General features: G+C 43.0%; 1 protein-coding gene across 1 annotated transcript in view; it reads right to left on the bottom strand.

The window, feature by feature from the left end:
• LOC125450644 (epimerase family protein SDR39U1-like) overlaps positions 1–1,373 on the bottom strand; it is a 135,246-nt gene extending 133,873 nt beyond the window's left edge. Inside the window, exons 1-2 of the mRNA XM_059641851.1 lie at positions 1,313–1,373; positions 383–697 (exon numbers count right to left, since the gene is read on the bottom strand). Coding sequence (XP_059497834.1) covers positions 383–697; positions 1,313–1,373 — 376 coding nt within the window. The remainder of the gene's footprint in view (positions 1–382; positions 698–1,312) is intronic.
• Positions 1,374–15,885: the final 14,512 nt, after the last annotated feature.

Genomic DNA, 15,885 nt, shown 5'->3' with positions numbered 1-15,885 from the left:
TGTCCGAGAGAAAGCGACTTTCAGCCTGAAGATAAATTATACAAAGTGATTCTTCCAGCCAACACGAAGTAGAATGTTATTATTCATTCGGTGTATGTGTGATATTTCCGGCGGTACAGCTGTCTCAATGTAACTCCAAGTGAAATAATAAGGGGCACCTGTCCTTCCCCTTCACTGGGCTTTGAAGAGTAGCAGGTATTCACCTCTGCCGTAACCTTCAATTACACAACACAATCTATAATGATACCGTATAACCCAGCGAATCAGTTATTGTGATGTTCATAACGATTGGTCATTTATCGTTCGGCTATCATATCTCTTTGCGGTTTTGGATAGTGTCGCGCTATGACACAACGACATAGAAACAGCAGCCGGTTCTCACCTGAACAGGTGACACCTGCATCATTGGTGTGTGGTTCGTCGTAGTGATCCCAAGTATCTGCTTCACAGTCCCTCAGAGCATGCTCAGCGCCGCTGCAGAAAACATCCCCAGTCACAATGGGTCCGGATCCTGGCCCAAAGTGAGAACGAAGCAGGGCAGAGACTGCAGTCCCACAGTCCAGCTCCTGACACACAACATTAGCGTCTGGCAGGCCCCAGTTATCATCAAACACAGTCCCCCACAGCCCTTCATAATGAACCTCCACTCGGCCAGCGCAAGGACTGCCCCCGTTCCCAAGTCTCAGTCTCACCGCCTCTGTAAAACACACGAATAGCAATTAAGGTTCACAAGGCAGATACATGCAATGTGTCATCACAGCCCACGTTCGCCATTCACCTGCAATGACTGTGAGGGTATGGTACAAATGCACTCTGCAATAACATGACTCAGAAAATGGACTGTATATGGTGAAAGGAGAAGGGTCAATTTTATTAAGTAGTGCTCACTCACTGGAGATACAGTTCGAGAAATGTGTTCACAGGAACAATTACTATAAATGAGCCAACATGAGAAGAATGATATTCATTGTTGATTTATGGGACATGGGTGTCTCTGCCTGGGACAACATGCATTATGCATCTCTCACTGCCCACTTTGAGAAGCTGGTAGTGATCTGGCTTCGTAAAACACTGCAGTCCATGCACTGAAGGTAGATACAGAATGTCATGTGGGACGGAATTCCAGGATTCTGCCAAACAAAATATTTCCAGGAGTGGATAGGGAATGTTTTAGAAGGGGAAATGGCAGCTGGTGGTTATCCCATGTATCTGCTGCTCTTTTCCTTCTCGATGGAAGCGGCCCGACATTTGGTAGCTGCCGACTCAGGAACTTTTGCGAATTTCTGCAGCGCGCCTTGTGGATAGCACATACCGCTGCTGCTGGGCGTCGGCGGTGGAAGGAGTCTGTGCGGTGCCAGGCGAGTGGGCTTCATTGCCCTGATTGATGTTGAGGTTTTTGAGCTTTGTTGGAGCTTCACCCCGTTCAGTCAAGTGTTCAGAACATGTTTGAAATTCAGGAAAGGTGAGAGGAGCGTGTCGGGAATGGCCCGTTTTCCATCGCGTTCAGCACTGACTGGCGAGAAAACACGAAGGACCCGCCCTGGGATCATAATGCAGTGAGACGGTATATCCGCCCAGCGCAGCCAGCAACCTAATGGGATGTATGACACGCGATCGAGATGTCAATGTTCAATAGTGAGTGAAATGATTGAAAATGAGTTCCAGACAGCAGCACTGTGTGTTCAGCTGATGTTTTAAACCTCCTCACTCATTGTCTCTCGATCTGAGAACTGCAGTATGAGTGGAAAAAACTGCTCACACTCTCTTACCCAGGAATTCTGGAAATAGCGACCTTCAGGAGTATTACATCCCCCTTCAGTTATGTCCACACAGCTGGTTAACACACGAACATTAATGTATGCATATTAACATGCATATGCACAACATGGTTTTCGAACAGACACACCAGTACATGGGGATTCTACTCCATGTGATAATGACATTAAATTACCTGTGCTCTCGGCCTGAGTGTCGACAAGTCTGCCTGAAAGACAAGGATATGAGTAAAGGGTCAGGAATTAATACAACGCTTAGAAATAAATTCAAAATGTTCAAATCAACTGGGGATAAAATTGCAAAATAAACGGCATCTCAAAATGTGAAATCATCATTTTAAGCAATGCATATACATCAGGAAATGGAACTTCCACACCAATAAATGTGGACATGTCGTATTTCCGAAATTTAACAAAATCAGCTTCAAATCGACGGTCACACTGCCAAAGCAATGGACTGGGACCTTAGTGAGGGACATTACAACCCACGTGTTGGCACTGTGAAGGTTTCAGAAAATTACTGATTGTTCTGCTCAGTCCTGTACTGCCGACTTACTCAATATCATTATGATCCCTGTACAAAGCATAACTATTTCCCGGGGGAGACAAAGCAAGGCGCCCCATTTAAACAGTGCAGGAGTTTAAGGGGTAGTAGGAGCTGCAGATGCTGGAGAATCTGAGATAACACACTGTAGAGTTGGATGAACGCAACAGGCCAAGTGGCATCAGAGGAACAGGAAAGTTGACAGTTTCGGGAAACATCAGCTTTCCTGCTCCTCTGATGCCGCTGGCCTGCTGTGCTCATCCAGCTTTATACCGTGTTATCTCAGGAGCTTAAGAGTTTTGTTCGATCAAAAATAATGAAATAAGCACCGATTCACAGAACGAGTCAGGCAATAAATCCAGAAAGCACATTCCCTTTTGAGTGTTGCATTGGGCGAAATTTTTTTTTTAAAATGGTTTTAGCTGCTCCCCGGGCTACATGGCCGCAGCAAGCTTCATCATTAACATATCCAACAGGAGTTCTCAATTTCCCTATTTCCAGCACATGCGGCTTTACTGTGGTTCAAAACAGATAGCTTACCATATCAGTGTCAAAAAATAATTCTAGCTGTCAAAACAAAGAAAGGATATCTTTCATGCGAAGGAGCCTTAGCTACCACTTTCAACAACCTGCTCAATTCTTTCCATTTCCTTTCCACATTGCCCTCAATATGTCACTTTTGGATTATTAATTACCCAAGTCCAACTGCACTGGAGACGGGTTAGTAACAAACCCGTTGTAGATTTTTTTTTAAGTTTCAAGTGCATTCTGAGTTTGCCCTGTTAATGATAACATGTTGCACCGCTACCTAAATGATGTAGGAATCAAAACACATTTTCAATTTAATTTCAGTTGAAATTTCTCTGATTGCGTGACAAAATTTAGTTTTTTTTTATTTCCTGCAAATTCTTTCCCATGCAACTATTAAATAATGTATAAATCGATAATTGGTTGCTTTCAGTCTCAGAATAAGTTTTCTTCTATTCTCACTCATTTAGCCAAGACGAACCATGAGTCAGATGGACACTCAGTGCTGGCCTGGGATTCATTCAGTCTCTGCTCTACAGATTCTCTTTGTTCCCCTTTATTTATTTACAGGATGAGGGCATCGTTGGCCAGGCAGCATTTATTGCCCTTCACTAATTACCCAGAGGGAAGTTAAGAGTCAAACACATCGCTGTGGGTCTGGAGTCATGTACACTTCAGCCTGGTAGGGGAATCAGATTTCCTTCCTTGACGAATATTAATGAACGAGATTTTTTTCCATCAATTGACGATGGATTCATGATTATCAATGGACTGTTGTTAAGTGGCAGGATTCGAATCGGGGTCTCCAGAACACTGGATAAGATGTTGATCTCACTGTGATGTATCAGGCCTTTGACATTCGTCTCTAACTGGACAGCTTTCTCAAAAAAAAATCAACGTCAGATCAGTGGCATCACTCTGAACACAGTAACTGATGGAGCACTGTTACAAACTAAGGCTGTTCAAAAATTTTGCTTCTGATTCTATGCTGGATGTATTGAGAGAATAATTATGATTGCTTTGCAACATGCATGCACGTTTGAACTCTTTTCAAAACTTTCTATCCCACATGATAATTGGTTTGCAACGTAGCTGAAGACATCATTTTCAATGTATAATCACTGGGTTCGACAGATTTCACTCTGAAATACTCTATTCTTACACAGATTGAGACCTAAATCACGCTGAATGTGTGCAACAAGAAACATGGCAAGTTCATTTCCAGTCTGCTTCAGCTACACATGGGATACAGGACTTTTATTTTAAATGGTACGCTTATTAGATTGAAGAATGTAATCACACTTTGATTGAAATCTACAGAACTGAATTAAATATAAATCGTGACTGGAATATGAAGTAACAAATTACTGCCATTGACAGAAATACAGAAAAGCTGTCACTTTTAAACATGAATTAACATGGAATATAAATTAAGTAAAAAGTTAGGAATTATCACATTTATTCACGTCTTGTATATTATGATTTTCGTCATTAATTAAAGTGAAACATACCGAATGGATATTGAATTATACCCACTTAGTAGAATAATATCAAAGATAAAGAGTTCATATCACAAGAAAAAAGAAAAACTGAGATGAACATTTCTCCTTTGAACTGCTTCTCCCAATTGTTTCTTCCTTAACATGGACATTTATAACAGAGCAATAGTGTCGCAAGAGATCCGTTGTTCGTAACTGTGGTACAAGGTGAACATTAAAATGGTTTGTGTAACTTCCGAGATTATATATCACACACTTCTCCAACTCTTTCAAAGAAAACCTTATAAACATAATGAAAAATCTGATCCGAGCGAATTGAACCCAAAAGGTTTCAAATAAAATTGAAATCCCAAGTGAACTCAAAAGGTTCCGAATTAAATTACCTCCAAGGAATTCATGATTTCTCTGTTTTGTGTGGAACTATTTAATCGTACAACGATATAACCCCCTTCACAAAAATAGTCCGAAACAAGTCAGAGACCGACGAAAGGGCAAAAAACTGCTCTGGAAGACAGAAATCTGGAACAAATGCAGAGAATGCTCGAGAAGGGGAGAGAGAAACAATGTTAATGTAGCGAGTCTGGTCTGACACTTACTGTCTGTTCTTCAGTTCTGAAGAATAGCCACAGCAGACTCGAAATGCTAACTGCGCTTCTATCTTTGCAGATGCTGCTGAATCTGTCGAGTATTTTACCAAAATTCTCTGACTTTCTTTAAGGTACGACTCTGTTATCCAAACTCGACAAAATTGATGTTGATGCATTTGAATAAACATTCTACAATGTGAAAGGCAGCTATCGAGCAAAATGGATAAAGTTGCTGCGCAAGTCTTTTTGTCTGATCTGCTACAACATACCTTAGACACAACAGAGGGCAACTGAAAATCAAACGACACAATACAAGTTCAGCCTGCTACATGTATGTTCAGTTACTACCAGGATAAAAAGTTCCAGCAAATTGGGTTAAATTAATGGACCAAATATACTAGCATTAGTAACTCTGTGCCAGACATTTCACTCTGAAAAGGCTGACTTAACCCATACTATACGCTTCAGGAGAATAATTCACAAAATTGGGAATTCTAGCACTTAAACAGCGAACACTCACGGAACTACCACGGAAAAATGCGAAAAGGATCTGCACATCAGTAATTACCCTGACCACGAAGATGCTAACTGCAGTTGGCAGGGGTCAATTGAAAAAATACGTCAAGCAGGTTTCCAGAACTGAAAAATTGAACGAAGTTATCGAACAAAAAGTACTTCTCTCTCTGTCTCTCTCTCTCTGTCTCTCTCTGTCTCTGTCTCTCTCTCTCTCTCTCTCTCTCTCTATCTCACTATTTGTGTGTCATTCTTGTTAATCCACTGATGCTTAAACAAGCTTCTGTAATTCTCGCCCTCACGTAATGTGGATGTACCTAGCCTCAAAGAAACGGAATTTTTCCTCAATTCAGGCCACCACCAGACTAAACCAGATGTCCCCATATTTTTGAATATACAGAAATGCAGTCGCAGAATTAATCTCCTCATATTAATTGCATCGTAAACCATTCATCATTAAGAATAAATTGAGTGAAAATTTTGGGCAGGCTGTTTCAGTTTTCGGAACAGTTATGTTATGGACTAATATCTACAGAAACGTAACAGTTCTGCATCAAAATGTTTGGACGAATTGTGAATGCAGGACAAGTTACTTAAAATCACACTCCTGTTACTTACATGACAACACAGTCAAGCAGCCCTGGAGAGAAACACAACCTGAGAGAAATGTCTGTGCTTATGTGAGCTCAATCGATGGTAAACACCGCCTTCACTCGTGTTTTACAGACACTGAGTCCACTGTTCGCTCAGAATCTTCTGCACTCGAATGTAACAGAAAACGCATCCAGCTCTTTCAATTTTCTTAACAAGATCGAAATTTTCTTTATTGTTTGCTTACCTTAAGCGATAACACAATGGGCGAAATGAAAATCAAATCAAAACAAGGCGGGCAAACTGCCTGAAAATGCCTGATCAAAGGATCTCAGTCTGGCACAACCCTCACTACAGAATGGGGAACATTTTTAAAATCGATTTAAATTTTCATAGCGTGAATATTGCCTGAAAAATGATATTATTGTCAGTCGAGCCTGAGTTTATAGCAGCCTTGCCCCGACACAGAAAGCCAATTCTACAAACCCATTTCCAGCAATGTGAGCAAAAACTCACCGCTGAGTGAACAGTGCCATAATAAGGTCATTTACACATATCTGCTCGTGTGCACAATACTCTGCGGGAAAAGGACAGGATGGATCCCGTCGGGTTCATCCCTGGGCAGACACTCCAAGTCATTTCACAGGATTCCTCATCACTAGAAGTTTCCAAAGGGCGCAAAAGGCATCGTTTGCTGGTGCTGAGAAAGTCACTAACTTCATGGACGCCTGGACTCAGTGCGCTAATCCACGCTACGCTGGAAGCAGCTGCATGGCATTGGGAGCGGGGTGTGTGTGTCCGTGGTAGAGAGGGTCACACATATCCTCAGGAATGTGTTTTTGCAAATGATGCCTGGAGAAAGATGCAGTGGAATTTTTCAGCGCCCTTATCCAAAGTAGCTGCGTGACACAGGACTCTGTTCCCTGCAATCTGTTCCCCAGGACACACACTGAGACGAACATCAACTGCGCCTGAGGACCATCAACTCGGTGAAAGACGCTCTTTTTTCTTCCCGAAAGCTGTTGGTCTTACAGACGAGGCAGTTGGCCCGACCCAGTACTACAGCAGGAATATTCCAACGCCCAAGCCGACACGCTGAGGGATGCGCTAAAGCTTGGGACAGCTGCAGCCAATGCGCATTGGGACACTACTGTCTGAAGCTTTTCTGCCAAAGTTAGATTGGGGCCCATTCTGCTCTTGGACCTGCCTGTATGCCTCAAATAAATGTAAATAACACCTTGTAAATGTAAGATATGTCGTTGGTTTGTTTGCTCGTTGCAGTTAAACTCTCTTTTTATTCCTTCACACGCGACAGAACAGAGCCAAACTGTTTTCGTGCTGACGTATGCCTGTACAGATCTCGTATGGAAAAAAGCACATTTTTGAAATAAAGGAAAGAAGTCTTTTGGAAAAGAAGCTTATCTGATCATCTGACTGAACTCTCAGCAACAACTGTTCCAAAACAGGCACAGAATATTGTCGATATTGCCCGGAACAGTGACAAACTTCAGACCAGATTCGGAAAATTACCAAAACGGCTAACAGAAACAAAATGAGCAAACGACGCTGGAAATCAGAATCAAAAACAGAAATTGCTGGAAAAAGGCAACAGTTCTGGTAGCAGCTGTGGGCAGAAAGCAGAGTTCACTTTTCAGGGTCAGTGTTTATTTCATGATACGAAGCTGACTGTGTCCCTTAGCAGAACAATGATTGTAACCATGTGCTCTGAAAAAAAAGCCTATCTCTTTTCCAAAAGTGCAGAATTGTCTCAACATCAAAATGCATCAAATTCTCACATAGTTTCTCTGTTTCACTGAGGAAGGGAAAGGCTCGGTATAAATGCAGGAAAATCTAGAAAGTTTTGGTGGAATCTACAGGCCAGATATACTCACCAAAATTAACCTCACATCAAGAATCTCGAAATTCAAAAGAAAATCTATTTCTATTTTACGTTCTTTCAAACAATAACTAATAAATTAGTTACATTTTGTTCTGCAGCATTCCCCGCTACACAAGTTGCTAAACCAGCGACGGGCACAGTTTCTAAACTGACACAAATTGTCACAGTAAGTTTTCAGCTGTGCGGGCTGTAAAGAAACAGCTAAAGTTTAAGGATCGGGGAGTTGAAGGATGGGGAGCTGCGAAGTCCCATCAATTGTTGCATAAACAGTCAGAGAAAGATGAAAAGAGCATATTTTTATTGCATTTTGTGTCAATATTTCCTCTTGCACGGACTGATCGTTATGTTATTATGACTTATACATCTCAGCAATGGTTGGCCTATAAGTATTAAAGAGAATATATTCAATAGACCATAACTCACAGTTCAATAGCTGCAGAAGAAGCACGTTCAGGAGTGTTACAAACATCTTCTGACTTGCTGGTAGCAGGTTAAATCTGTACATGAGTTGAGTGCTGTTTCACAGATACTGAGCAGCAGTTAACGAATCAAATGGCACCTCGATTTCTGTAAGACTTAGTTCCTTGACCACGGTTTGTGCAGAGGCCCGTGTTTCTCTCCAACAACCACTAGATTTTGATGTTTGCTCACTGTGAAATGAACTCTCGTCTTCTCCACCAATGAGAAGTGACGTGACCATGAATGGGCACATTGAAAGCGGGTTCCAAGCACCAGATTATCTTGAGAGATCAATGACGTTTAAGACTGTGGCTTGGAAGCGAGTCCCTACAGCGGAATCCATATCAGAGAATCACACGATCACAAGAGGTTTCAGGGCCTTTGTAAAGATTGTGCAAATCAACATCTCCTCGGGCAGCTGGAGAAACATCTCAATTTCTGCTTCTGCTCTTTACACTCTTCAGGACACAAAATGGAGTACAACAATGTCGAAGCAGTATCTCAGTGCTTCCTTTGGATTAGAAGTCATCCTCTTCCTCCCCTCAGTGTTGGTATGCTGTCGGTGTTGGTCTCAGCAGTGCAGACTAATATTGATCTCATCACACCAATCATTAACACCCATTCTGCATCTTCACTCTCCATGTATCATAACCAGTGCTCCCTTTTCCCTTGCTCCTGGACATACTCACCATCTGTTCCTGCCCATCCTGTCCACAGCATAAAAGCTACCATGATCCCGAACAGTGCCGTATTGGTTTCAAAATATCAACGTTTTAATCTCTGCCCTGATGATGCTAGAATGTTTACTTACTCCATTGTTTGCCTAGTTTTGCGTTAACTTCACCTTTCATTAATTCTGAAAATATTGGGTCTTCAAGTAACTTTCCAAATGAACTTGAACAGATCCCCAAAAATCAGATTGTATACAGCCCAATGGTATCAACGTGGACTTCACAAGCTTCAAAATCTCCCCTTCCCCCACTGCATCCCAAAACCAGCCCGGTTCTTCCGCTCCCCCCACTACATTCCAAAACCAGCCCAGCTCGTCCCCTCCCCCCACTGCATCCCAAAACCAGCCCAGCCTCTGCTTCCCTAACCTGTTCTTCCTCTCACCCATCCCTTCCTCCCACCTCAAGCTGCACCACCATTTCCTACCTACCACCTCGTCCCGCATCCATGACCTGTCCATCTTCCCTGGACTGACCTATCCCCTCCCTACCTCCCCACCTATACTCTCCTGTCTACCTATCTTGTTTTCTCTCCATCTTCGTTCCGCCTCGCCCTCTCTCCCTATTTATTCCAGTTCCCTCTCCCCATCCACCTCTCTGATGAAGGTTCAAGGCCCGAAACGTCAGCTTTTGTGCTCCTGAGATGCTGCTTGGCCTGCTGTGTTCATCCAGCTCCAGACTGTGTTATTTTAGATTGTATCATTACTTTAGATTGGCACATCTCAATGACTCCCTGTTTGAGCAGATTCTCCTCGTGTTCCCCTTCAATATTTGAGTAATCAAGGCCATTTGATAGAATTTGTTCTACAAAATTGTTTGAGGAAATGATTGCTCTCTCTATTTCAGGTGAAATTGGCTCCAGTTGCAAATAACTTTGACTTTGCTCCAATACAGTCCGATACAATCATAATCCAGAATCATTCAGATTTGCCACATGTTGGAATCTTACGACATCGGCTGGTACGCCTGATGTGTGTTAAACCTGCAGTGTTTGATGTCATGGCGCCTAGGGTATTACATCATTAAAATATAAATGTGAATAAAGCCTGAGGGCCTGATAATTTGCATTTTTGGGCGCTACAGGAGGGGGAAATATATTCAGTGGACGTTTGGTCTGCCATAGTTCAGATGGTTGGCCGATTCTGAGAAAATCCTCGTGTCTGATGTGAAAGAAATGCGACCCAACTGTTTTAAAATTGTGGAAACGGCAGTCGGGGCGTGTAGACTGTGGCACAAAGTGCAGTGTTACGGGAGCACTTTGCCCACTGTGTATCATGTGATAATACGCAGGTTGGAAAGCACAAACGGGAAGCAAAGGCAGAATGGATTTATGGGATGGAAGCCATGCTTGAGAACGCTTTTTGAGTTTTGGAGTTGTTCACTGTTTTGTGAAATAGACTTGGTGATGTTTTCGTATTTTAAAATGCTGTTGATAAATCCTCAAATAACAGGTTGGTGTTCAAAATGAAATTTCTCACGAATGCAGGGAATTTCCTGACCAAGACAGAGATGTGCTTCGTAGACAGGAAAATAACATACTTTCAATGGAAAACTGTGATAAGTGGTGAAATGAGATATCAGCTTTTGGACCGTAACTGTTCACAATATAGATCAATGATTTGGATGAGGGAATCAAGTGTGACATTGTCACTTTTACTGATGAGGACCACTCAAAGAGGTTTCAAGACTATCCAGATAAGCTGCGTCAGTGAGCAAATACATGAAAGACGCAGTCTAATTTGGATTAGTACGGAATTAGTGACATTGGAGGGGTGAAGAAAGAGGACACCATATCATAGTGTTATATAAATATTTCAGAGTTGTGAAGTGGAGAGGAACAATGTGATGTGGGTGACCCTGTAGATCAGTAACTGAAAGCAAGAAAGTGTGTTTGAATAGAAAGGTATGTGGTAAATTTGTCTTCATTCAACAGGGCTTCAGGACAAGAGCAAGGGTTTTTTTTCACAGATGCTGTGCAGGACATTACAGAGAACGGAACTGAAATGTTTTGCTTGGGCGAATGAGAGATGATCTTATTGAAACGTGTCTAACTAGGGCAGGGCAGGGCAGACAGGCTGGATCTGATGTTCCATCTCCTTAAGGGTATCCAAAAGAAAGCGTCATTCTCGTGGGGCATGGGGTAGAAAATTACGGTCAGTGGCGAGGACTGCTTTCTTAACTCTTGGGAGGTGAGCCAGTGGATTTCTCAAACATCTAGCACTGTCATTGAACACATTCATGAAGAGAAGCCAAGCTTTCCTATCACGAAAGCATCTACATGAACTCTATGGAAGTTGAAGGTAACAGATAAAGCCCAAGAGGACCATCAGGGACGATCCTATGGAAGAGAGAGAGACGATAAGTGGTGAGATTAACAGGAGGTTAACCACGCCTAAGCTTTAAGTGGTGAGGTCCCACGTAAAGTCAGCTGATGCGGGAAACAGTTAACTCAGTTGGCTGGACATCTGGTTTGTGATGCAGAGTGATGCCAACTAGTATTTTAAAATAGTGTTTACATGCAGTCACGCCCTCCAGATAGTGTGGTGACTGGCAGTGTACCATCTGCGGCCTAAACACTGTTGTATAAAGTGATACAAACACTTCCTTCCTTACCTATTCTACACCCCATCTAATGAAGGAAAACATTCTGTCTGTCTTCTTTTCAAACCCGGCTACCTGTGCTAACACTTTCCGGGATCTGAGAAGCTGTACAACAAAATGCCTTTGTTCCTCTTTTCTCCACACGGCCTGAGCATTTATTATTTATATCCTTCCCTTACTGAGCCATTCAAAATGCAAAAATGACTCACTTATCAGGATTAAATTATATCTTCCAATGTTCTGCCCCATTTGCCAGGTGATCTCAGACTGTAGCCTGAGACGATACTCCTCATGATCAATAACACCATCAACTTTTGAGTAATTTTGTAACTGGTGAATTACACCTTCTACAGCATATCGAATGTGTAAATGTACACAACAAATAGGAAGGATTCAAACACCGATACCTGTGGTAAGTCATTTGCAACAAGCTTCGCATCATAAAAATAATATCCACAATCACTCTTTGCCTCCAATTTCAAAGCCAACATCGAATCTATTTTTCCAACTTTGGATCATACTGGATCTTACCTTTTGTACCAGCTTTCCATGTGGGATCTTGTCAAATGTCTCAGTGATGAGACCAAGTAATCCACGTCAACTGCAATGCTGTCATGAATTTCTTTAATCCACTTTCCAAAAGTCACAGTAAAATTAATCAGACAGGATCTCTCTCTTCCACATTAATGCTAGCAATCCTTGATCTATCCCTGCTTTTGGACATGTTTATTCATTCTTTTGCCCAGAATTTGTTCCAACACTTTCCCTGCTCCTAATTCGACAGCTATTATCTCACCTCTCCCTGCTGTCTTCAACAAGGAACAACATTATCTATCCTCCAGTCATTTAGCACTTCACCTCCGGCCAACAAAATATTCAGTGCGTCTCCGCAGAAATTTCCTCTCCTGCATCGAATAGCAGCTTTTGGATACAAAGCATCAGGCCCTGGGATTTATCCACCTTCATGACTGCCACAGTATTAATCACCTATTCCTTACTAATCTTAACATGTTCCAGAACCTCGTCATCCCAAATGAAAGCTCCAATTTCCTTGCCTTTCTGAATACAGATGAGGAATATTCATTTAACACCTCAACCACGTCCTCTGGCTTCACACACAGATTGCACGTTTGCTCTCTCATCAGCTGCACTCCTCCGCTCTTCCACACTATATACGTAAGAAATGCTGGGGTATGGCGGGTGGTAGATCCATATGATTTTCTTATTCTTCTCTGCCAGGGATATGTCACCCCCCTCTATGGTCTCTTAATTCCTTTTTTTTTTCTCAGAAAACACACACACATTTTTCTCTCCTTTGTAGAGTCTGTCCTTTGTTTTCAATGCTCTGCACCGAACATATTGTTCCATATTTTTCTTTGTCAAACTGAATCCTTTGAACTCCAGGGTTCCCGAGACTAATATCCTGTTGATCTGTAGTCATAGAAAATACGCTGACCATAAATGCTCATTGCATGACTTTGAGGTGACTCCCATTTTCCGTATGAAATCTTGCCGACAAGTAGCTGCTCCAAGTCTATTATTGCCACACCCTGGCTACGAACATTGAAGTTATCCTTACTTCACCTGAAGAACTTAAATTTCTGCATTATCCTTGTCCCTTTCCATCATTTTTTGAAACTTATAGATTCATGGACATGGTCCCCAAAATGCTCAGCCAGAGACAGTTCGATCACTTGAACATCTTCATTCCCTTGTATTAGGTCGAGCACTGCCACATCTTCAGCATGGCCACCTGCAAAGTGACACAAGGTGATACATCAGATACATTTTAAAATTTCCATTCTGTTCGATCCTTTCACACTGAGGTGATCCCTGTTAGTATGAGCAAACATGATACCTTGCTTGTATAACCCATTGCTCTTACACACTGAGTGATGGAACAGAATGTCGGATCAAATAACCCAGCCCTGCTCCTATTTTGTATTTGTCTACGTGAATGTTAGATTGAATGTAACATGCTTAGTCAACTTTCCTTCAGATACCATTCCCCTTTAAACTATCCGCTGCAAAACAATTGGACAGACAAACACAGTGGTTTGTTCATGTGTTTAAACATTTTTTTATGCGACTTAGAATTCCCAAGCTTGCCCAGGAATGCTATCCACTCCGAATTCACCTTGCTCAGCAAATTCAAAGATCTGTTGAAAGACCACTGCTTTACAGTGTTGCAGCTCGAGCTTCAGGAATGGACACGACTGAATAGGTATGCCAGGCATCATTCCCTCGGTCTGTTTAGTAGACCAATATGACAACTGATTGGTGGTCAGAGCTCAGCTCTTGTTTTCAGTAATTAATTTGAAATTCCTCCATTTGTCATGAAAAGCTCCCTGAGCTTCAGGATGAAGAGCGTTGCTGAATTTCCCGAGTGCAGTTTGACAATAGTACATACCTTTTATTGAGTGTTGGTGGAGGCAGTGGATGAATGTGGATGTGGGGCCAATAATGCAAACTTATTTGTCTTGAATGGAGTGGAACTTCGTGAGGCTTTTTGGAGCACACGCCCAGGCAGTATGGAGAGATTTAAATCCTGTTTTTCTCTTCACACAGACAAACAGCTGGAGGAATCTTTGCGCTTGGCTGAGAGCCATGTGCCCCAGGAAAACTCAAACTGGGCATCACTGTGAAGTTTATTGCTGTGTAAGCACTGCTGTATATGTACTGTTAACTACCCCTTTAATCACATTATTGCTGATTGAGAGTACACAGTTGAGATAATGCTTGACATGTTTGGCTTCAACCTGCCGTAAATGTAAGAAAAGATGTGCGCATTTTTTGCACACTGACTGTCGACACTACAAATGCTGAGAGATTGAAACAAGATTCAACGTGCCCAATCACCCTGCCCGAGGAAACCGCTTTTTGTTCAGATGTAGAACATGTTGTATGTCTTGGAAAATGGTTGGGTCAAAGAAGGCATTGGGAATTTGTGGAAGTGTGTTCCTTTTCTTTTGTTTCACTGAAAGTCTGTTACCAGTGTTGTTCCACGAGGATCAGTGCTCGGACATCAGTTGGTCCATCATGGGCCTCCTGCACTGCCACAATGATGCCACCCGAAGGTTGCAGGAACAGCAACTCATATTCCACCTGGGAACCCTGCAGCCTAATGGTATCAATGTGGACTTCACCAGTTTCAAAATCTCCCCTTCCCCTACTGCATCCCAAAACCAGCCCAGTTCGTCCCCTCCCCCACTGCACCACACAACCAGCCCAGCTCTTCCCCCCACCCACTGCATTCCAATACCAGTCCAACCTGTCTCTGCCTCCCTAACCGGTTCTTCCTCTCACCCATCCCTTCCTCCTACCCCAAGCTGCACCCCCATCTACCTACTAACCTCATCCCACCTCCTTGACCTGTCCGTCTTCCTTGGACTGACCTATCCGCTCCCTACCTCCCCACCTATACTCTCTCCACCTATCTTCTTTACTCTCGATTTTCGGTCCGCCTCCCCCTCTCTCCCTATTTATTCCAGTTCCCTCTCCCCATCCCCCTCTCTGATGAAGGGTCCAGGCCCGAAACGTCAGCTTTTGTGCTCCTGAGATGCTGCTTGGCCTGCTGTGCTCATCCAGCCTCACATTTTATTATCTTGGAATTCTCCAGCATCTGCAGTTCCCATTATCTCTGATACTATTTTAACCTCACTGCGAAGCCTCTTCCAGGGATGCCTAACCTGAAGAAGTTACCCTCCTCCCTCCGGACCTACCTCAGGGAATCTCCCTCCCATTGCAACTCTCTTGTAATCTCTTCGGCCTTGAAACTGCTCGACCATGTCCTGAAGCAAACCAGGTACCACAGCCACATCACCTTCCTCAGCACCTGCCTACGGAACCAGATCATCCCCAAGGGACTACAGTCCACATTTCAGCCTTCCCAATTTGGCCCCAACCGTGACCACCTCCACACACAGAATATTCAGACCCTTCAGAAGCGTTTCTCCCTGCGAGTCCTGAAACAGACACTTACAGCCATGCGCCGGCACCTCCACACACTGCAATCCAGCCTCCCTCTCCCAGACCTGCAAAGGACCTCTGCTGTTTTTCATCCTCCGCAGGATCCACAGATTGAACACCCAGTTCCACTCAGCTTTACTGGACACCAAAAATCGTAAGTACAACCAACTCACTGGCCCCTGCCACCCACA

Source organism: Stegostoma tigrinum, chromosome 43, assembly GCF_030684315.1.
Source record: "Stegostoma tigrinum isolate sSteTig4 chromosome 43, sSteTig4.hap1, whole genome shotgun sequence".
Classification (NCBI taxonomy): domain Eukaryota; kingdom Metazoa; phylum Chordata; class Chondrichthyes; order Orectolobiformes; family Stegostomatidae; genus Stegostoma; species Stegostoma tigrinum.
This window is presented reverse-complemented; position numbering and strand designations above follow the sequence as displayed.